This window comes from Bufo bufo, chromosome 4, assembly GCF_905171765.1.
Source record: "Bufo bufo chromosome 4, aBufBuf1.1, whole genome shotgun sequence".
Taxonomy (NCBI): Eukaryota; Metazoa; Chordata; class Amphibia; order Anura; family Bufonidae; genus Bufo; species Bufo bufo.
The window spans coordinates 298,264,748-298,288,385 of record NC_053392.1 but is presented as its reverse complement, the minus strand read 5'-3'; the positions used below and the strand labels follow the sequence as shown (position 1 = coordinate 298,288,385).

Genomic DNA, 23,638 nt, shown 5'->3' with positions numbered 1-23,638 from the left:
AAGAATATCAAATTGAAGGTTCCCTCCTGGAAGTTGGGTCCTAGGTTTATTGGGCCTTACAAGATCCTGTCTGTCATCAATCCTGTTGCCTACCGTCTTGATCTTCCTCAGACTTGGAAGATCCATAATGTTTTCCATAAGTCCTTATTGAAACCTTATGTTCAACCTATTGTACCCTCACCTTTGCCTCCTCCTCCGATTATGGTTGATGGGAATCTTGAATTTCAGGTTTCTAGGATTGTGGATTCTCGTCTTGTCCGCGGTTCCCTCCAGTACCTCGTTCATTGGGAGGGTTATGGTCCTGAGGAGAGGATGTGGCTCCCAGTGACGGACATTAAGGCCTCTCGCCTCATCAGGGCTTTCCATAGGTCCCATCCTGAGAAGGTGGGCCCTGAGTGTCCGGAGTCCACTCCTAGAGGGAGGGGTACTGTCACAAGCAGACAGCTGAGAAGTTCTGACAGGAGCCGTTCAGATCCTCCCCCTTGAGTTTCTTTGTTTTGGTTTCTGTTCCTCACCTCGTTAGGCTATCTCAGCTGTCATGCAGTCAGACTCATTACCTCCCTTTATATTCTCCCCCATAAGGTAGTTGGGTGTGGCTGATACAACTTCCTGGAATGAGTGTGCATGCTGTCTTCAGCTCCCAACTACCAGTTCTCAGTTCGTCTGCAGATAAGTGTTGTTTTAGTATTTATGATTTTCTGTTGTCTGGATCCAGGTGACCCTGACTTCCTCCGTGTCTGTGTAGGGAGCCGGTGGTCGTGTCCCCTCACTATTGTAGGGCCTTCAGGTTCAGATAGCCGAGGTACGTGGATATGCGCCCATTCACCTTTAGAGTGGTCGCATAGGCTGAGCAATAAGGGAGAGCGGCAGGTCGATTGCAGGGGTCTCCCTTTTTGTTCCTTAGTTGTGGATCCAGTGAGTCATCGTATGTTATTTGTATCATCTTGTTTCCTGTACACCATCCGTGACATTCACCCATGATTTGGGCTGTAGAACGGTGCTCTCTTTTTTACAACAGAGGGGAGAACATTTAAGACAACACAATGCGTTTCTAATGGGACTTTTGGACTTTATCTTGACGCAAAATGTGTTTCTTTTTAATGGTCAGATCTACCAACAGCTCAGGGGAGTTGCAATGGGGAGTCCCTGCACCCCAAGTTTTGCTAACCTCTACCTGGGCTGGTGGGAGAGAGAAACCGTATTCAGCGAGGACCTGGAACATTTCACATCGTCAATCCCATTTTGGATTAGATACATCGACGATGTGTTGGTCGTATGGATGGACAGCAGTACGCGGTTTCAGGAATTTGTTACGACCCTTAATAAGAAATCTTTGGGGCTATTTTTTATGTCAGAGATTACTGAGAATCAAATCTCTTTTTTGGATCTGTCAATTAACACGAGCACCTCCGGCCAGCTTATCACCAGGAATTTCAGAAACCCCACCGCTACTAATAATCTCCTGATATGGGAGAGTGGACACCCTGTGGCCCTTAAAAAGGGGATTTCAAAAGGGCAGTATTTATAGGTTAGGAGAAACTGCTCCCAACTATCAGATTTTAGATCTGCTGCAAAGGAATTACAGCTAAGATTTGTCCATCGGGGTTATCCACATATGGTACTATGGCAGGCATATCAACACTCCCTGAGTACCAATAGGGATCAGTTACTTTCTCCGAAAGACAGAACAAGTAAGGATGAGGTTTTACGTATCATTGGGACATATGACAGGGCGCATGAGGAAGTACGTCAGGTTCTGACGCATAACTGGGACATTTTACGATCCGGACATTGGAAGTCTCATTTCTCTAAAGCCGGCAATTACTTACCGCCGTAACCAAAATCTACAGGATTACCTTGTTCATAGGTTTTTACCAAAGTCCCATGCTTCAATCATGGTTACGTAATACCCTGACTTGTACCTTTCCCTGTGGGTCATGTCAATTTCGCCAATACATTAGCAAAGGTAAATCCTTCACTGGAAGTACGCAGAACAAGACCTATTACATCAGATCTTTTATTAACTGCAAATCAGTAGGGGTGATATACCTTCTGACATCATGTATCTGTGGCATCAAATACATCGGAAAGACGAAACGCGAACTTAGATGACGTATTGGCGAACACGTCTCGGAAATCAGAAAGTCAAATGACACACCCATAGTGCGTCATGTGGTGGATCTACATGAGGGTAGGGTGGAATCTGTCAAAATTTCAGGGCATCGAGCAGATTAGGATGTCACTAAGAGGGGGTCATGTGGTTGTTGCAGAAAGAGGCCCAGTGGATCTTTAGGCTAAACACCATGAAACTCAGTGGCCTTAATGATGTGATTTCATATACACCCTTTATCTAACCCCATCTTATCATCTGTTATATGCTTGCTGATAGGTAATAACTAATGTGTATTCACCTCAGTGGGCTGCTATGATCCCCTGATTCTTTCCATCTACTTTATTAATTACGTATATAGCCATTATTGTCCAATGCGCATTTATTCCTTGTTCTTGGATCACCCTCTGTATACCTTTTTGTTTCCTGTGTCGAGCTGCCGTTATACATCCCACTTAGTATTTTGAGTGCTGCTGCGTTTCCCCGGGGAGTATACTTTTTCTCTCACTCGCCAGATGACCGGCGTCGCCAAAGCCAGTCTCCCGCCTGGTTGGTTGTGCGAGCAGTGGCAGATCCCTGGGGCGGGGTGTTGGCTCTTTAAGTCTCGGCACACTGGCGGCCGCTTTGCGGCCCTCATAGTGCCGAGGCTCATACCAGAGCCATTTGTTAGTACACCGGCTCTCATACTAGAGTAGCTCGGCTTAGGCAGGTGCTACAATATAGTTATTTTGTGCAAAATTAATGTGCTCCTGAGGAAGTGCTTACATATTGCGCACAGAAACGCGTCGAGCATTTCAACTTGTGCACTCGAGCCTGTTAGCGCTGGTGTTTGGCTGTGTATGAGCCATATCAGCATGTCATAATACAGGCTTGAGTGTAGCACCTATTAACAGGGGTCCTCGGCTATTGGCATGTGTTCAGCCATAGGTTGAGGGACTCCCACTGCGTCTATCAGCAACACTTTGCTCTGACTGAGCCTGCTTGTGGAGACCCAGTGTGTGCTGCAATATTGATCTAATTGATTACTACTAGATGCAGAGTACAAAATCTATGCAACATCTATTAGTCTAATGTTGGTACACACCATTAACCATGATTTCCAGCAACACAATATGTATCTATTTGCACTATTGGTTTGATTAGCCTGCAAATAGACACTTAGAGGTTCAGTTCACCTGGCTGATACAGTGTAACCAGTGAGTAGCACCAAAATGGCGCTATATCTGTGCAGTCATATGTGAACAAGTGTGGATTACAGATCCACACCTCCACTTGGGCCTAGAGAACATGAGATTTTGGGCTGTACACCCTTTACTATTTTAAATACATTACCAAAAAAACTTTGTTGTATTGTAGTTTTTAACGTCCTTCAGCTTTAATTGTTTGATATATTGATTATTGGACGTATACCTTAGTAATCCCTATTTTTGTTAGTGTCATCTCCTTATTAACCATCTTCTTCCTGTGTACTCCACAGCAATGGAAACAGGCTCCTTCCCACCAGAAATTTCCTTCCCACCATTAGCTACAGACCAATCTCATTGCTGAACTGTGATGTCGAGATCTATGCAAAGATTCTAGCGAACAAGCTCCTATCAATCATCCCATCACTGATCTCAAAAGACCAGACTGGTTTTGTATCGGGCAGACAGTATCTGCACAGCTCAGGATCGGATGGGTCCAGACAACTTGATGTCTTTCTCCTACATACATGATACCTACCGAATACCCCATAGGGAATTCTATAAATTCCTGCAGATCAGATCTTTAGTGGGGAGAAACGAGGGAACCTCACTACACATTCTCAAAGTGGCCCTAAGATACCTCCATGAGGGATTCCCCAGAAAAGGGGGTATCTCTCTCTTCTATAACCTCCTCTTCCAGGGAAAAGGGTGGGACAAACAGTCTCCCTTAGTGAAGTGGAAAACCGATTTGCAAAAGTCCTTTTCATCTGACCAATGGTATACTGTCTTTCGCCTTATTACCACCGCTTTCCGCTGTGTGGCACACCAGGAAGCGATATTCAAAACTAGTCTGAGATGGTACTACACACCCACCAGACTCCATATAATGTTTCCTACCTCGCCTCCTGACTGCTGGAGGTGATGTGGGGAGAGGAAATCCCAAGATTTTCCCATTGTGGAATTCTACTAAAGATCTGAAAGCTGAAGTTACCAACCATAGACTAGAAGTAACACCAGAGATGGCGCTTCTCTTCATTGATATCAACAGCATAGCATTAGAAGTCAATATGTTACTCAAAATGGTGTCCACAAACCTGATTTTACATGGGCTGTACAACCCCCTTCTCTGCCCTGTATACTGCGAAAATCATAAATCTATGGCCTAAACATAAATAAAACAAGGCACAAGACCATGAGACAATTCTCATACCATTTTTTTTAGCCTCCACCACATTGTATATGCTCGAACATGCCCTTATTATGTGACCCTGCAATTTCTATACAGTGAAAACAGTTAAAGAGGTATTCACATCTGGAAATTTATGGCACTTCCACAGGGTCGGGTCTCAGAGCTGAGACCTGCACCTATCTCAAGAACTGGGAATGGAAAGGTGGCTACATATTCACTTTGCGCTCGGCTGCTTTCGGAAGTCCTATAGCAGTGAATGGAGAAAGCATGCCTCCTATCCATTCCTGGCAGCTAGTGACAGGGCCTGTTCTTGAGATAGAAGCAGGCCCCAGACGCACCCACACGTATCAGACATTTATGGCATACTCCGTGAAATAATTGTCAAATTCACATTAAAAGAGCACAGAAATGCATTATGTATAACTGGATAAAAGATGCAGCTCCTTCACTTGATACATGGATAGAGTGTCCTAATCAGTCAATAATGAGTGAAAAAAATTGCTTATTTAACCCTTTCCCAGACCAACGATGGCAAATTACGTCAGCGGCCGGGCATTTAAAAATGGTGCACACTACTTTAAACATTAGACACCCGGCACTAATGTCCACGACCGGACAGTGAAGAAGTCCGGGTTCGGGTCTGGGTACCACATTCAGTTTTTTCTCATGCGCGTGTAAAACGCATTGCACTCGCGCGGAATAAACTGAACATCGAAACGCAATTGCAGTCAAAACTGACTGCAATTGCGTGCCTACTCGTGCGGGTTTCTCACAATGGAGACGCGAGGCATCCGGAGCAAATCCAGGACGCCCGTGTGAAAGGGGCCGAATACAACCAAAATTGTCTTTTCCCCCCAAAAATTGTGTGTGTGTGTGTGTGTGGGGGGGATGGCAGTGTGTCATATAAAGCGAATACAAATGAGTGCTTTCATTATGGAAAAGCTCTGGGCATACAGGAGGCGTGGGGAGCTGTGAATGTAGCACTGCTAATGGTGGTTGTACTCACTGCTCCTTAGTGTTCTTATAGACGCTCGCTGTGCTTTACTGCGTATAGCATCAGGACGTGACATACATGGGCGTGCACTATGACCTGATGCTGTGCGATATAAGGTCGCAGTGCGGCACCAGCACAAGACCAGGGAGCGGTGAGTGCAGGAAGAGCGTGCCATCTAGACCAGGAGAGATAAGTAAGTTGGGGGTCTGTTCTGAGGTCTGAAAAGATTGGGGGTCTGATCGAAGATCTGATGATGACTGGGGGTCTAATCTGAGGTCTTATGAAGATTGGGGTCTGATCTGAGGTCTGATGAAAAGAAATTGTTTCCTCATTTTCCTCGTCTAAAACCTAGATGCGTCTTATCAGCTGAGCCTTATAAAGCGAAAAATACAGTGTCCTATAATTAATGATTAAAATATCCTGCAGTAGAAGAGAATATCAGATGTTGGCTCTTAACTGTCTGGCTGTTATCTGAGCTACAATGATCTGTCTCTGCATTACTTGTTTGAACATAAACTGGAAAATATCTTTAACCCCATGAGTACCAGAAGTTTTTGCGTTGTAATTTTTCTTTCCTGTCTTCCCGGAGCAATAACTTTTTCATTTTTCCTTTCACATAGCCGTATGAGGGCTTGTTTTTTGCGGGACAAGTTGTCACTAATGTCACCATTTAATAGTGGTGGGATACAGGAAAAAAAATTCAAATGGGGTAGATTGGAAGAAAAACACGCAACTATCAAAGTTTTACGGGTTTTGTCTCTACGGCCAGTGCAGTTTCTAGGTAAAATTTCTCTCAGGGAGAGTGTCAAAAAAACTCCCCCCCCCTTATCAAAACTGCGGTGACGTTACGCCGCCGCCCGCTCTGCCTGTTACTGGAGCTTCATTGTAAGGTAATAAAGATGCGGTGATCTAAAGTTCAAGGACCCGCAGGCATAGCGTCTGGCCACCCGCTCCCGCCCGCATAGCAATAAATCGGCCGATTATTCGACAACGAATCCCGTTATCGAATATTATCGATAACGTTGATTAATCGTTGCAGCCCTAAATGACACCCACAGCAGCCTCCATTCTAAATAATGTCCATAGTGATCATTATTAAAAATAATGTCCCCCACAGTGGCCCCCATTTTCATGTCCCCCGCATCAGCCCCCGCACCCCATTGTAATTAATGCCCACCCACAGTGTCTCCCCATTGTAAAAAATGTGTAACCACATTGCTCGGACGGTCACAGTGACTCACCCAGTGACCCACTGTCCCACAGACTCAGGCTCTCACTCACAGCAGGCTTCTTTCTCAGCACTGCTCCGGGCGGGCGGTAACAGGCAGGCAGTGCGGGCGGCGGTGCTCACCGCACTTACTGTACGTCACGCGGCGCGTGACGTACAGTGAGTGAGCGCCGCCGCCCGCACTGCCTGCCTGTGGGGGGACATTATTTTTAATAAGGATCACTATGGACATTATTTAGAATGGAGGCTGCTGTGGGTGTCATTATAACTGTATAATGTCTGATAGGCCTAGTCCTGAGTTATATTACCCTGCCCTGTATAATAATGTACCCTGATACCCCTTAGTTATATTACCCCAGCCGGGTAATATAACTAAGGGGTATCAGGGATGGGTACATTATTATACAGGGCAGGGTAATATAACTCAGGACTAGGCCTATCAGACATTATACAGTTATAATGACACCCACAGCAGCCTCCATTCTAAATAATGTCCATAGTGATCCTTATTAAACCTAATGTCCCCCACAGTGACAGTGGCCCCCATTTTCATGTCTCCCACAGTGGCCCCCCCCATTGTAATTAATGCCCCCCCACAGACCATCCACAGTCACTGTCCCCATTGTAAAAAAAAAATTTGTTTAATTTAACCACATTGCACCCACCCAGTGACCCACTGTCCTGGATCCACAGAATAGACTCAGGCTCGCCTCACAGCAGGCTTCTTTTCAGCAATCAGCACTGCTCAGGGGCTCAGGGCGGGCGGTAACAGGCAGGCAGTGCGGCGCTCACTCACTCACTGTACGTCACGCGCCTGCGCCGCCTAGTGGGAGGAGCAGGCGCGTGACGTCAGTAAGTGCTACCCGCACGTACCGGAGCTGAGTGACTGGACTCGGTACGTACGGACACTGTCTGTAGATAAGAGTGAGAGGACTCGGCACTCGGGCGCAGCGGCAGGTCGCAGGGCAGGCGAGATCTCAGAGGGAGGGAGCCAGAACGCACGGCACGAGAGTAATAACAGGCAGAGAAACGACAAGAGGGCGCCCCCCTTCTGACAGCGGCCCGGGCGGCCGCCCGGTCCTAGAAACGGCCCTGTCTACAGCATTACTTATGTGGTGAAACTGACCTGTGCCCTTCATTTTTTGGGTTAGTACGATTATAAAAATACCACATTTATATAGTTTTTCTTGTGTTTTATTACTTTAAAAAATTTAAAGCTTTGGAAAAACTGTTTTTTCTTTACATCATCATATTCTGACCCCCATAATGTTTTAATAGTTATGTTTATGGAGCTGTGGCGGAGGGTGCTTATTTTTTGAGAGAAAATCTGTAGTTTTTATTGATACCATTTTGGAGTGTGTGAGACTTTTTGATCACATTTTATTCAATTTGTTTGTGTAAGTTAAGCGATGAAAAAAAATTATGAATCATGGCATTTGTGAACGGGCACCATATTTAAAACCCCTCCTCCTGCCGTACATACAGGTCCTTCTAAAAAAATTAGCATATTGTGATAAAGTTCATTATTTTCTGTAATGTACTGATAAACATTAGACTTTCATATATTTTAGATTCATTACACACAACTGAAGTAGTTCAAGCCTTTTCTTGTTTTAATATTGATGATTTTGGCATACAGCTCATGAAAACCCAAAATTCATATCTCAAAAAATTAGCATATTTCATCCGACCAATAAAAGAAAAGTGTTTTTAATACAAAAAAAGTCAACCTTCAAATAATTAAGTTCAGTTATGCACTCAATACTTGGTCGGGAATCCTTTTGCAGAAATGACTGCTTCAATGCGGCGTGGCATGGAGGCAATCAGCCTGTGGCACTGCTGAGGTGTTATGGAGGCCCAGGATGCTTCGATAGCGGCCTTAAACTCATCCAGAGTGTTGGGTCTTGCGTCTCTCAACTTTCTCTTCCCAATATCCCACAGATTCTCTATGGGGTTCAGGTCAGGAGAGTTGGCAGGCCAATTGAGCACAGTAATACCATGGTCAGTAAACCATTTACCAGTGGTTTTGGCACTGTCAGCAGGTGCCAGGTCGTGCTGAAAAATGAAATCTTCATCTCCATAAAGCTTTTCAGCAGATGGAAGCATGAAGTGCTCCAAAATCTCCTGATAGCTAGCTGCATTGACCCTGCCCTTGATAAAACACAGTGGACCAACACCAGCAGCTGACATGGCACCCCAGACCATCACTGACTGTGGGTACTTGACACTGGACTTCAGGCATTTTGGTATTTCCCTCTCCCCAGTCTTCCTCCAGACTCTGGCACCTTGATTTCCGAATGACATGCAAAATTTGCTTTCATCCGAAAAAAGTACTTTGGACCACTGAGCAACGGTCCAGTGCTGCTTCTCTGTAGCCCAGGTCAGGCGCTTCTGCCGCTGTTTCTGGTTCAAAAGTGGCTTGACCTGGGGAATGCGGCACCTGTAGCCCATTTTTCAGCACGACCTGGCACCTGCTCACAGTGCCAAAACTACTGGTAAATGGTTTACTGACCATGGTATTACTGTGCTCAATTGGCCTGCCAACTCTCCTGACCTGAACCCCATAGAGAATCTGTGGGATATTGGGAAGAGAAAGTTGAGAGACGCAAGACCCAACACTCTGGATGAGTTTAAGGCCGCTATCGAAGCATCCTGGGCCTCCATAACACCTCAGCAGTGCCACAGGCTGATTGCCTCCATGCCACGCCGCAATGAAGCAGTCATTTCTGCAAAAGGATTCCCGACCAAGTATTGAGTGCATAACTGAACTTAATTATTTGAAGGTTGACTTTTTTGTATTAAAAACACTTTTCTTTTATTGGTCGGATGAAATATGCTAATTTTTTGAGATAGGAATTTTGGGTTTTCATGAGCTGTATGCCGAAATCATCAATATTAAAACAAGAAAAGGCTTGAACTACTTCAGTTGTGTGTAATGAATCTAAAATATATGAAAGTCTAATGTTTATCAGTACATTACAGAAAATAATGAACTTTATCACAATATGCTAATTTTTTGAGAAGGACCTGTATATGGTGCTGGGACTCAAGGGGTTAAAGGGACTGTTTAGGTGTCCCCTCCTTCTAAAACCACTGAGATGCCCTGGTCGTTATTGACCACAGCATCTAAGGTGTTAACCAGCCAGGATTGGTGCTTCTGCCTATTCAGTCTGTTAGAGCAGGAGGCCAGCTGTTGTAAGAGAGCTGAGAATCTACTCTTAGCTGTACAGGAGACCCGTGTAGCCCTTAGACTAGGCCGCCACAAAAAAGGCATCGGGCTAGCCTAAGCCCTTTAGAAAGACATATTGGTGGTAACTAAGGGGTTAACTTTCAACTCCAGACTGGAATATCTGTGGGGAAAAAATTTACTCGCTTTCTCCCTGCTGCACTGTTCCAGCTCCCTTCATTGTTTTACTGGTCCCCGTCTGTGTACTTCCGGATAGACAGGGTCACATGCACCGCTGCAGCCAACTGGTACGTGACCCTCTATTGACATGCCACTTGGGGACACATCACTGCTTGCACTGCATTGAAGTTTAAAAGGGTTTTTGTACTGATGATCTATCCTCAGGATAGGTCATCAGTATCTGATCGGTGGGGGACTGACACCCGTGCCCCCCGACAATCAGCTATCTGAGAAAGCACCAGTGCTCCTGTGAGGGCCGCAGCCTTCTCGCTGCTTACCAAATACAGGGCTGTACATTGAATAATCGCTGTGCTTGGTATATGCTTCAAGTGAATGGGACTGAGCCGCTCATGAACATGTCGTCACTTGGCCTAGGAAAGCCAGAGAGAAGGCTGTGTCAAACAGTTGATCGGCGGTGTTCCTGGGTGTCGGACATCCACCGATCAGATACCGATGACCTATCCAGAGTGACAAAATTCTTTAAAAAAATAAATAAAACAGCCGTATGAATTTCCCCTTAATTTCTCTTACGGTACGGTGGAATTTTCAAGCAGATTAGGTTATTTTTCCATGTATTCAATGCGGAAATCTGGGTATAAGCCACACTCCACAGATTTCAGTGGAAGATTTGTGTGGTAATTCACATGATGACAGAGTTCTCCATTGGATCTAAAATCCACAATGGAAACAAATAGAGCTAGCATGGCAATTATTGTTGCAGTTTCCATGTGGAAACAGCACTGCATGACCACGTGTGAATTAGGGCTAAATCTGTGTAGAAATCTGTGGCATGTCAAACTGCAAAACTGTGGCAGGAATCTGTGGGTCAGTCTTCGATTTCTTTAGCAGATTTTGCCTATTCCTAAACAGGCTAATGTAGCTCTCTGTAGGAAAAAATACTGTAGGTACCTGCAGGATGTCCAGAAAGAGTTATCCTATTGGGGTATTTTATATATTCGGACAAAATGAACATCTGATGTGTCATAAATACATGTGACATAATTGTATTTGTGAAGTATGTGATCTCAAGCTATTATGGATTTCCAGAATAAAAGGTGTGCATCATTTTAGTGTGTAACCTGCTGAGTTGTTGAAGCATCCACATAAATTAGTTGCAACTGTCTACATTTTTGCTGACGCATTCATGTCTCCTACAATACCATTTCTAACTTTCCCATTGTCACCAGTTACGTGTATTTCACATGAGCGATACAGAATGAGTCAGGATCTGTGTAAGGGCAAACTGTTGGTTTTTACATCATTTTAACCAGTTTTGTCTGTGACTGCATTCAGTGTTTCAGTTTTTTTCCACTCCGATGAAATTAGTTTTTAATGCATTTTTCACACACCTGAAAAAAAAAACAGAAGAATAAGGCCTTATGCGCACGACCATTCCGTTTTTTTGCGGTCCGCAAAAAACGGAAGCCGCCCGTGTGCCTTCCGCAATTTGTGGAACAGAACGGGGGGCCCATTGTAGAAATGCCTATTCTTGTCCGCAAAACGGACAAGAATAGGACATGTTCTATTTTTTTTGCAGGCCGCGGAACGGAGCAACGGATGCGGACAGCACACAGAGTGCTGTCCGCATCTTTTGCGGCCCTATTGAAGTGAATGGGTCCGCATCCGAGCCGCCAAAACGGCGGCTCGGATGCGGACCCAAACAACGGCCGTGTGCATGAGGCCTAACACTTAGCATCTAGTTGCCTTCTGTTTTTCACACAAGCCCCATTCACTTCTATGGAACCAGAGCTGCATGAAAAACGCACAATATAGAACATGCTGTGATTTTTCCTGAATGCAGAGATGGTTAGTGATAAACGACGCTCATGTGCACAGACCCACTGAAATGAATAGGTCAGGATTCAGTCCGGATGCTATGTGTTCACAACATGCATGGCATCAGGAAGGAAAGCCGATACACAAAGCACGAGATGTGCATACATTTCAATTGTCACAGAGTACTTTGTAGAGATGTATTGTTTTGTCAGTTACAAGGTTTCTCACAAAACTATAAAACAGAAATAACAAAAAAATGATTATTTACCTCCCGTCAGATAAACACAATGTTTCCAGTTGTTCTCTCCATAAGATATCAGCTTCAGTTTTGTTGAAAAAAATCAGCTTCACTTTTCTAAAAACATTAAATAAGATTTTTGGTTTATTATCGACATTAGAAGTAATTGGAGCTGTTAATGGGGTTCTCCACCGATGTCGCCGTCCCTTCTACATTTTCCACCCTGGGTCTTGGCCGGATGAGTGCACTTCTTTTCCTTTTCAGCTGCATAGTAGTACACTGATCCCTCAAGATACAATGGCCTCAGGATACAATATTTTCCACATACAATGGTCTTTTCTGACCCATCGTAAGTTGAAACCAGACTCAACATACACAATGCCTCAGACTCAGATCCAACCAACCAAGGTCACTTCTCTGGTACAATAGCTGTATTAGATGCTAGTTAGAAGCTATTCCGGACTGTTATATGTAAAGACTTGTTTTATCGTGGGTTAGTTATCTGCTTAATTTTCTTCAATCTTCATTTTCTCTTATCTTGGATGACATTTTGGGGCTTTGGACCCGATTACTCAACTTACAATGGTTTCAACATACAATGGTCGTCCTGGAACCAACTAATATTGTAACTTGAGGGACCACTCTAAATCCAGCTGAACTGGATGACCAAAGAACACATCTGGTTGGGAGCCTGGCAGAAGAGCCCGCAGCCTTTGTGAGTGCAGTGGCGACGGTAGCATCGGTATGAACCCAATGATCTTCCCTACACAGGGAATTAGGACTGTTTTTACAAATAGCCCGGAGAAACCCTTTAAGTTTCCATTCTTACAGAATCCAGGGTGAATGATAATGACTTATTCTGCGTTTTTTTTTAATTTATTAGCAGAATAGCGCAGTACATTGTACTATTCTGCCTGTAATTGTAACCTGATAGTGTGAACATTGTCTACACATAGCATTTTTCTGGTCAGGATTTTTCATCAGTATTTTTATGCCAAAACCACAAGTGGAACATAAACTGAGAAAAACTACTATAGAAACAGTTACACGTCTTCCATGTTTTTGGCTTACACTGACTAAACAACTGCCTTGTAGACATGCTAATATGTGCAACGCTGGTCAAGATAGGATTCTTTTCATCTGTGATAAGTCTTACATTTTGGAACTAAGCCATTACAAAACATACTAAAATATATACTGAACAAAGTATCTTTATCTGATATTGGAACACATTGGGTCCTTAAAATAATAATCATAATTCAGTGGTAATAATGCCTTTTTTGTCCAGAGAAATATAAAGTGAGAACTGCGGTAAACTCCATTTTGTGGATCCTTGAGCTCTTAAAATGATCACAAAGGAGAAGGTAAATTTCATAAAACATTTCTGTTATTTCTGTTACCATACGCAGTGTACAGGCTGCCACAAACAGCAATTGTATTCTGCTGATGGAATAATAACGGGGAGTTGTCCTGTCCCTGCCTTACAGCTCTTCATATACAGTTTCCTAATACATGTCCCATTATAAACTGCTTATTCAGTAAATGTGAATCTATCCTGAAGATAAAATGTGTCATGAATTTATTTGTGATATACAATACAATTGGTTGGCTCACTTGTGTCACACCACAATGCAGGGAGCCAGCTGCGCTGTTTGGACCCAAAAACACTTAGTGTGTAATTATGTAAGGTTCATTAACAGGCACTTAAGGATCCCTGTGTTACATGACATAAAAAAAGACTTATCTTAGACTTGAAATACTCAATGGCGTTGTCAAGGATATTATAAGTGATGGCCTATGCTCATGATGGGTCATCACTGTCTGACCGATTTGGATCTAACATCCTTCACCGCACCTCCGCCGATCAGCTGTTCTGAAGTAGCTTTGGCTCCAGATGTCTGTGCTGGAGCTACACCGCTCCATCCACCATGCAGAGCTAGTGCAGAAAAGCTGATTGTGGGGGTGTGAGCTGTTGGACCCCCGCGGTTCAGAAAGTGACGTTAATATTTTTTTTAGTTTATGATGACCATATTTGGTTCACATCGCTGTATAGGACTCACTAGTAAATTTCTGGACAGGCCCTTTAATAGCAAAAAAAAACTGTACTAAAGTGAGTTTTTCAGCACTTTCAGGGGCATAGCTAAAGGCTCATGGGCCCTGGTATAAGAGTTCAGCTTGGGCCCCCCTTCCCTCAGTGCTTTGTGGCCGGGGCAGGGAAACACAAAGTCTTTGTGCTGTCTGAGGCAAAAATTGAAACGGCAGCCCCTCCCCTCATGTCAATTTTGACCAATGTAAACTGCTGACAGCATTTGATATGGGCTGGAGAGAGCAGGACAAACATATATATTGAGAAAATTTTCCTCCTGAGGAGTATAAGTATTTTATAAATATTATATTTAGGATATTTATATTTGTCCGTGATTGAATTATTAGATAAAGTGATAGAACCAATTAGCTTGTGTCCCAGGACTACTACTACGGTTGGTAATACAATACGGGCATGCTGGGAGTTGTAGTTTTGCAACAGCTGGAGGCACACTGGTTGGGAAACACTGCAATAGAGTATAAATATCATTCCAACACTGATATATTGTTTTAAATTATTGTCACCATGTGGGCCCTGTGGTTTACTTTTTTTTTTTTAAACCCTTTGAGGACACGGCCTATTTTTATTTGTTCCTTTTTCTCCTCCATGCCTTCCAAGAGCCATATTATTTTTTAGTTTTCTGTTCAAATAGATGTATGCTGCTCGAGTATCATAGCTCCTCTTTCTGTACTCTCCTCTGTGCCAGATTGAGCTCCTTCATTGGACAACAGATGATAGTGACTCCATTTTATTTTTATATTACACTGTGTACAATACAAGATCCTGTAGAAGCTCCTGTCGTCATCATAGAAAGTGATAAGGCGAAGGGGCAGGGAAGGGGGCATGGTTACCTTGACTTGAAGCAAGGAGGCCGCTGCCCCCTTGACTTCAAACATGACTAGAAAACAACGCGGGCAGGGGATCAAGAACGTTTTTTCATGCTTTTACAGCATCTTACTGCAGGAAGAAAATCATCATTATAAACACACTACTGGCTACTTCAAGGTACTGCTTGCGGTTTGGGGTGCTTTTTTCAGGGGGATCTCACAGGCTCTTCACCGGAAGGCAGCGCGATGCCTTCCTTAGACATCGCGCTGCCTTCCATGCCATCGGGTCCCCCCCACGGCCGCATGGGGACCCGATGGCACCGTCCGCCGCAACCGCAGGTAAAAGCCGCAAACCGCAGGTCTGAATTGACCTGCGGTTTGCGGCGATCGCCGATACGGGGGGGGGGGGGGGTCACATGACCCCCCCCCCGGCGTTGTGACAGGATGCCCGCTGAATGATTTCAGCGGGCATCCTGTTCCTATTAACCCCCGCCGCGCCGCAATGTATTTTTAAACTTAGGACGTACCGATACGTCCTGAGTCCTTAAGGACTCGGCAAACATGGCGTACCGGTACGTCCTAAGTCCTTAAGGGGTTAATGGGCAGTTTCATATAACAGGCCTGGGAGCCTTTACAAGACTCCATGCTCTCATAGCAACTGATCAGAGCCCTGTGGGAAAGTGATTTTTTTAAATTCTCCATGTCCCTATCTATATTTAAAATAAAAACATACTAAAATCATGTAGTTCACACACTGGCCACTAGGTCTAAACTATTTAGAGACTTCCTGTTCTTTGAGTACAGTCACATGGGCAATAGACACAATGGTCTGGAGGGGACATCACTGACTTCTATGGGGGAGTTTTCTAGGCATGCTCTGTGACCTGTGCAGAGGTCAGGCGGGAGTAGATAAGCTGTGGTATCACCTATTGTGAATATTGGATCCTGTGTTATCTATAGAGGTGATATCTATGATTACAATCCTGCAGGCGAACAACTTCCTACCAGCCCTCCACTGATACAACAGTAATAAAAATGTGATCTTCTACTACCTGGTAGCAAGAAACTGGATATGGAATGTATGAAGACATGCAGGTCACCACAATAGCATATTTCTTGATAGAATGAATAGAATGAAGAACAGCAATTGATGCATTCTCTCAACTGAGAAACATGTAAAAAAATATCACTTGCTATTCATTATAATGACCTTGCGTGCCAGAGAGTGGTGAGGTTAACAATGTAAGTAAATGGAGGGTGTAAAAAAAGATTAGAAGTGAAGTCTTTTATCCGCATTATATGGGCACAGTTCATTGAACTTTGGCAATAAAACTTTATTTAGTGGAACTAAGGCATTCACTTTACATTATGAAAGGATATCATCCAGATATTTCAGCCTGTTAAATACAAACCTGAGGCTGGGTGAACCGCTCAGTACATTCTTCAACAATTTAACCATTGGTGTAAATCCGGTGCCAGCTGCCACAAGGAAAATATCCTCTATGCCTTCAATCTGGGCCATCCTAAAACACCCCTGGGGGCTGCTCACAGACACGTGGTCACCTGTCCAAATGAAAAGAAAAATCTTTATAAAAAAAATAGAGAAAATACACAGCTCCATACTGCTCCACTTCAGATTCCACATTCTGTCTCCTTATGATAACATGAATTCCCTGGACTATTATACATGACGAGTGCTGCATATCTAAGGAGCCCAGATCACAATTTTTTTTCCTACTGGCCGCCTTCGCCCCTCCCCATCCTTCTGCTGTCAGTGCTCAAAGCTTTGCAAAAACACACAGTTTGGACTTCGGTGCTGTGCTAACAGCGTGGGGAAGACGTGTGCACATGCACAGAAGTCCTGACAATGTATTTCAGTGCAGCTTTATAGAGGACCTTTCATGGGTCCAGACATTATGAAATAAGTAGCAGGTTATGTAGGGCATAGTCCATGGATGTAAGATCTCTCCGTTTACTTTGCCCGTCTGATACGCTAATGAATAGCATCGGTACAGGGAGGAGGAGACTGCCCTATTTCTCAATGGGTCTCTCCTTCTCCATGGCCGTAGCGCGGTCCAATCACAGCGGAGACCGTCACAGCCAGGGAGAAAAAAAGCTCACCTTCTCCCTGGCTGTAACGCTCTCCGCTGTGATTGGACCGCGCTACGGCCAGGGAGAAGGAGAGACCCATTGAGAAACAGGACAGTCTCTTCCTCCCTGTACCGATGCTATTCATTAGCATACCAGGCAGGAGAATTCAACAGGGGCACAGCGGGCGAATGGAGCGGAGCCCAGAAAAAATAGTAAGCGTTCTTAGATCCACGCTCTATGCCCTACATATCCTGCTACTTATTTCATAATGTCTGAACCCATGAAATGTCCTCTTTAAAAGCAGATAGTGAGGGAAGGAGGGAAGGGGCAGTAGGAAAATAAAAAATACTGAACTGGACCACTTATCTGTAATACTTCTTAGGCTACTTTCACACTGGCGTTTTGGCTTTCCGTTTGTGAGATCCGTTCAGGGATCTCACAAGCGGTCCAAAACGGATCAGTTTTGCCCTAATGCATTCTGAATGGAAAAGGATCCGCTCAGAATGCATCAGTTTGCCTCCGTTCCGTCTCCATTCCGCTTTGGAGGCGGACACCAAAACGCTGCTTGTAGCATTTTGGTGTCCGTCTGATGAAACTGAGCCAAACGGATCCGTGACACAATCTGGCACAACAGAAAACGGATCCGTCTTCCATTGACTTTAAATGGTGTTCAAGACGGATCTGTCTTAGCTATGTTAAAGATAATACAAACAGATCCGTTCTGAACGGATGCAGACGGTTGTATTATCTGAACGGATCCATCTGTGCGGATCCATGACGGAAAGTGACGCGAGTGTGAAAGTAGCCTTACTCATGCATTACTGCAGATACGTTGCAAATTAATGGCGACAGATTCCCTTTAAATGAATAAATTTATGTATTTTTTTTTTTTATATTTTCCACTGAAACTATATATTCATCTCTTTAGTTCTTCCTACTCTATAACATGCTGCCTGCAGGTTGCAGATTGATTTAATGAGTAGCCCAATTCCTCCTGAGGATTTGGTACTGTGTATGACCACAGGGTGTGGTCGTGATCAGTTAGTGTGCGGCTGGCTGCAGTCGAGAACCGCATGGCCAATTAGGCCACAGCTGCCTTTTAGTTAACTAATGAAGACCGCACTGTGTGGTCATACCTTTACACTAAACATTTCCAACGACCTACTTTGTGAAAACTTAGAGGTTTCTACTTTATATCTACAGTGTCTTGAAAAAGTATTCATACCCCTTGAACTTTTCCACATTTGTTCATGTTACACCCACAAACTTAAATGTATTTTATTGGGATTTTATGTGATAGACGAACACAAATTAGCAAGTATGTATGATGTGAAAAGAAAATAATACATGGTGAAAGTGTGGCATGCATTTCTATTAATCTTCCCCCGAGTCAATACTTTGTAGGATCACCTTTCCTGCAATTACAGATGCAAGTCTTTTGGGGTATGTCTCTACCAGCTTTGAACATCTAGCGGTTGACATTTTTGCCCATTCTTCTTTGCAAAATAGCTCAAGCTCAGTCAGATTGGATGGAGAGCGTCTGTGAACAGCAATTTTTAAGTCTTGCAACAGATTCTCAATGAGATTTAGCCCTGGAGTTTGACTGGGCCATTCTAACACATGAATATGCTTTGATGTAAACCATTCCATTGTAGCTCTGGCTGTATGTTTAGGGTGGTTGTCCTGATAAAAGGTGAACCTCCGCTCCAGTCTCAAGTCTTTTGCAGCCTCTACCAGGTTTTCCTCCAGGAGTACACTGTATTCAGCTCCATCCATCTTCCCATTAACTCTGACCAGCTTCCCTTTCCCTGCTGAAGAAAAGCACCCCCAGCATGATGCTGCCACCACCATGTTTCACTGTGGGGCTGGTTTGTTCAGTGTGATGTGCAGTGTTATGCCTCGTCCACACTTCCATTTTTCACTTACGTGTACTGTCCGCACAGCACACTGATTTAAAATGTGTCTGTTCACACATCAGTATTTTTTACTGACCATGGATCAGTTAAAAAAAATATCACAGAGACATGCACTACTTTGGTCCATGATGGGACAAATACTGCTCTTCTATTGGGACTTTGTCACACTGTCATTTTGAAAATGACAGGCAGAGGAAGAGGCAGGCCATTCCGCAGGGGTGGTATGTGTCAAGCAGGTGCACCAGGCCGGAACCTAAGTGGGAAGTTGGAGAAGGTGCGTGCGATTACATCAAAGGACTCACCAGAGTTGGTGTGCACCCCCAAAGGCACCACCACCCTAGCCCCTCCACTTGAGTCAGAGGAATTATTTTACCATTCATTCACAGACCTTACCGATGCGCAGCCATTCTTGGCATCAGATCAGGAAGAAAAGGTAGCAACGGCCACCACCCAGCGGTCTGACGACTGTACCCAGAGCAGCCCAAGGAGGGTGGTCCCCACTGTTGCTGCCTACTCCGAGATCTCTAATGTCAGTGGTGGTGAAGTTGACGATGATGACGTGTCGATCGACGTCACGCCTGTGCCCACAAGAGAGGAAGAGTAGGGGAGTTCAAAGGGAGAGACGGAGCAGCAGATAGGGATGAGAAGGAGGAGAAGCAGGCAAAACTCGTAGTGCACAGGAGGCAAAAAGCAGACTGCAAATGTATCTGGAGCAAGCCATCCACCATACACGGTCATATCTGGCACTCCAAGGACGCCAGCACATGGCTCCGCAGTGTGGGCTTTTTTTAACGTGTCAGCTGCTGACAATAGTGTTGCCATCTGCAGCCTGTGCTGTCAACGCATAAGTCGCGGTAAGTCCAACACTCACCTAGGCACCTCGCCTCCCCTCACCGAGCTCAGTGGGAGCAACACCGTCAGAACCAACAAAGCCACACTCCTGGCGCTCCACGTCCTGCCTGTTCTCCTTCTCCCCTCTCCTCCCATTTGTCCTCCACTCTACCTTCCACCGTGCCGTCGTCGCGCTCATCTGGCAAAAGGCAGGCTTCCGTGGCCCAAATGTTCGAACGAAAAAGTTGATGACGCCGGATAACCCTCTTGCCCAACGGCTAACCGCTGCCTTGTAGGAACTGCTAGCCCGCCAACTACTGCCATTTAAACTGGTGGACTTGGAGGCCTTTAGAAAATTTGTGGCCATTGGCACACTGCAATGAAAGATCCCCGGAAGGAAATATTTCTCCCAGAAGGGCATCCCAGAGCTATATGGCCATGTTCAGCGGCAAGTGAATGTATCTCTGGCACACAGTGTCGGTGACAAGATACATCTGACCACAGACACGTGGTCTAGCAAACACGGGCAGCGAAGGTACATAACTTTTACTGGGTGAACCATCTGATGGCTGTCAAGCATGCAACCCGTGGCACCCGTGTGGATTTGGTGTTACCGCCACAGATTGCATGCAAGCCTACCTCTTCTCCTACTCCTACTCCATCCTCCGTCCCCTTCTCGGTTGACTCCTCCTGTTCCACTGCTACCGCCTCATCCGCTGCACCCGCCCAGCTTCCCAGAACCTATTCGACGTGCCAGGTGAGACGTTGCCATGCTGTGCTGCGGCTGTTGTGCCTGGAAGCCAAGAGCCACACCGGTCCTGCACTCCTTTCAGCTCTGCGGTCACAAGCCAATAAGTGGCTAACCCCGCTCAATTTGACAGTTGGTAAAGTGGTGTGCGACAACGGTGCCAATCTGCTGAGCGCGCTGAAACAGGGCAAAATGACACACGTGCCGTGCATGGCACACGTCCTGAACTTAGTCGTGCAGCGATTCGTTGCCAAATACCCTGGGGTCCAGGACATCTTGCGAGAGGCCAGGAAAATCTCTGGCCATTTTAGAAGCTCTTACACGGCCATGGCTCGCCTTGCTAACGTTCAGCGGTGACACCACCTGCTCGTCAGACGTCTGATTTGTGACTGTCCGACGCGCTGGAACTCCACCTTGTATATGCTTGATAGGCTGCTCCAGCAGAAATGAGCTGTTAACGACTACCTGTACAAACTCTGCGGCAGGAGAGGTTCTGGGGAGTTTTATTTTTTTTCACCGTGCCAGTGGCTGCTCATGCGCGACACATGCAGACTTCTGCAGCCATTTGATGAGATCACCAAACTGGTCCAGCGCAGCCAGGGCGCCATCAGTGACATCGTACCTTATGCCTTCTTTCTGGAGCGTGCATTGCGTCGTGTCATTGTTCAAGCCATAGAGAAGCAGGAGCAGGAAGATAAGGAAGTCGCAATGCTGAATGAATTCCCAGGGGGGGCTACTCCATCTGAGACAAGTCATAAGGAGTCTGAAGAGGAGTCAGAGGAGGATGGATGGTGCAAGAATTGCAGGCTTTAAACTTTTCTGGGATCCCTGGTGTTGTCCGTGGCTGGGGGGAGGAGACCGAGGATGACATTCTCCTGGGCGATGAGCAGGAACCAGGCCGCTCCACCGCTTCCAATTTTGTGCAAATGGGGGCCTTCATGCTCCAGTGTTTGAAGAGGGACCCCCCATATAAAAAGCATAAAGGTCAAGGACCAGTACTGGTTGGCAACATACTTAGACCCCCGGTACAAACACAAAATGGCGGACATGTTACCAGCTTCATAGAGGGCAGTCAGAATGCAGCATTTCCAGGCCTTGCTTCGAGCGATGCTGCATTCTGCTGTTGCGGACGCTGGCAGAGGAATTTCCACCCACAGAGAAACAGTTACAGGTACCAATCCTACAGCGCATGCAAAAAGAGGGCGGTTTAAAGATGTGTTGGTCACTTCGGATATGAGATCATTCTTGCAGCCAATCCATCGACAACCGCCCTCCAGATCCAGCCTCAGGGAACGCCTAGACTGACAGGTTTCCGACTACATCAGGTTAAAGGCCGATGTGGATGCTCCGAGAAGTGAGGAACCCCTTGACTACTGGGTGTGCAGGCTTGACTGGTGGCCAGAGCTGGCCCAATTTGCCATGGAACTCTTGGCTTGCCCCTCGTCACGTGTCCTGTCCAAAAGGATGTTCATCGCAGCAGGGGGGATTGTGACCGATTAGCGCACTCGCCTAGCTCACGACAGTGTGGACTGCCTCACATTTTTAAAAATGAATGAGGCATGGATCTCGGAGGAATTCAACACCTGTGACGACCCCATTTAATTGAATTTCACCTATTACCATTGGGGATTTTTTCAAGAGGGGTGATTTTGTTAGCCATGTTTTTAATCCAATTTTATATTTTTAGTTCTTTTAAACATATGTATTTGCCATGTATTTGTACTGGCCTGCAGTAAAATTGATATCCAATGACTGTCTAATATACCTCCAGCCACATAATCACTTGATGTTTTCTGTACGTTGAATGCATAATTTTTGGGGCCTGTAATCTAACTGGCGAACAGTAAAATTGTTATACGGTGACCGCCTAATGTACCTCCAGCCACATTATCAATTGTTCTTTTCTGTACGGTGAATGAATAATTTTTGGGGCCTGTAGTCCACTGGCCTGCAGTAAAATTTATATCCATTGACCGTCTAATATACCTCCAGTCAGATAATCACTTGATCTTTTCTGTAGTACGGTGATTGCCTAATTGTTGGGGCCTCGGAGGAATTCAGCACCCGTGACGACCACGTGTTATTAAATTTCACCTATTATCATTTGGGGTTTATTCAAGAGGGGGGATTTCGTTAGCCATGTTTTTAATCCAATTTTATATTTTTAGTTCTTTTAAACATATGTATTTGACATGTATTTGTACTGGCCTGCAATAAAATTGATATCCAATGACCGTCTAATATACCTCCAGCAACATAATCACTTGATGTTTTCTGTCCGGTGAATGCCTAATGTTTGGGGCCTGTAATCTAACTGGCCAACAGTAAAATTGTTATACTATGACCGCCTAATGTACTTCCAGCCCCATTATCAATTGTTCTTTTCTGTCCGGTGAATGCCTAATGTTTGGGGCCTATACTCCACTGGCCTGCAGTAAAATTGATATCCCATGACCATCTAATATACTTCGAGCCACATAATCACTTGATGTTTTCTGTCCGGTGAATGCCTAATGTTTGGGGCCTGTACTCCCGTGGCCTAAAATAATTTTTTTCTAGGCTCCAGCAGGGCACATTTTTGGCCCCTGATTAAAATACATATTTTTTGAGGGAATTTTTGCCACTGATCCCCCTCTGGTATGTCACTGTCCATCTTGTGGGACGATTTGTGCACTTCTAGTAAGTATTTGGTGGCTGCAAATATGACCTGAAGGTTTTTCAGGTTCGCCTGCCATTAAAGTGAATGGAACCCTCCGCGAACTTGCGGTCAGCGAACATTTGATCACGTTCGCAAATTGTCCCGGCCGATGTTCGTCCATCACTAGTTATTATTTCTATCTCATCTTGCTCCTGTGACTCTGAATGCAATCCAACTGTGAGAATACAGTAGATCATTTAAATAAATCCCTTGAATAATTAGTACCGTAGTTTCTTTGTTTGGTGTTTCTTTACAATCTCTTAAGTCTCAGATGTTGCTGTGTTGTGCAATTTTGCACTGTAAAACACTTATATAC

The 23,638-nt window shown here is 45.0% G+C and overlaps 1 protein-coding gene across 2 annotated transcripts in view; it reads right to left on the bottom strand.

Annotated features, from left to right (window-relative positions):
• The window catches only part of LOC120998159 (cytochrome b5 reductase 4), a 352,348-nt gene that overhangs the window by 37,403 nt on the left and 291,307 nt on the right, over positions 1 to 23,638 (bottom strand). For both annotated transcript variants that reach the window (XM_040428717.1, XM_040428718.1), the window contains 2 exons: positions 16,451 to 16,601; positions 12,156 to 12,242 (listed from right to left, as the gene is read on the bottom strand). In XM_040428717.1, the coding sequence (XP_040284651.1) occupies positions 12,156 to 12,242; positions 16,451 to 16,601 (238 nt within the window). The remainder of the gene's footprint in view (positions 1 to 12,155; positions 12,243 to 16,450; positions 16,602 to 23,638) is intronic.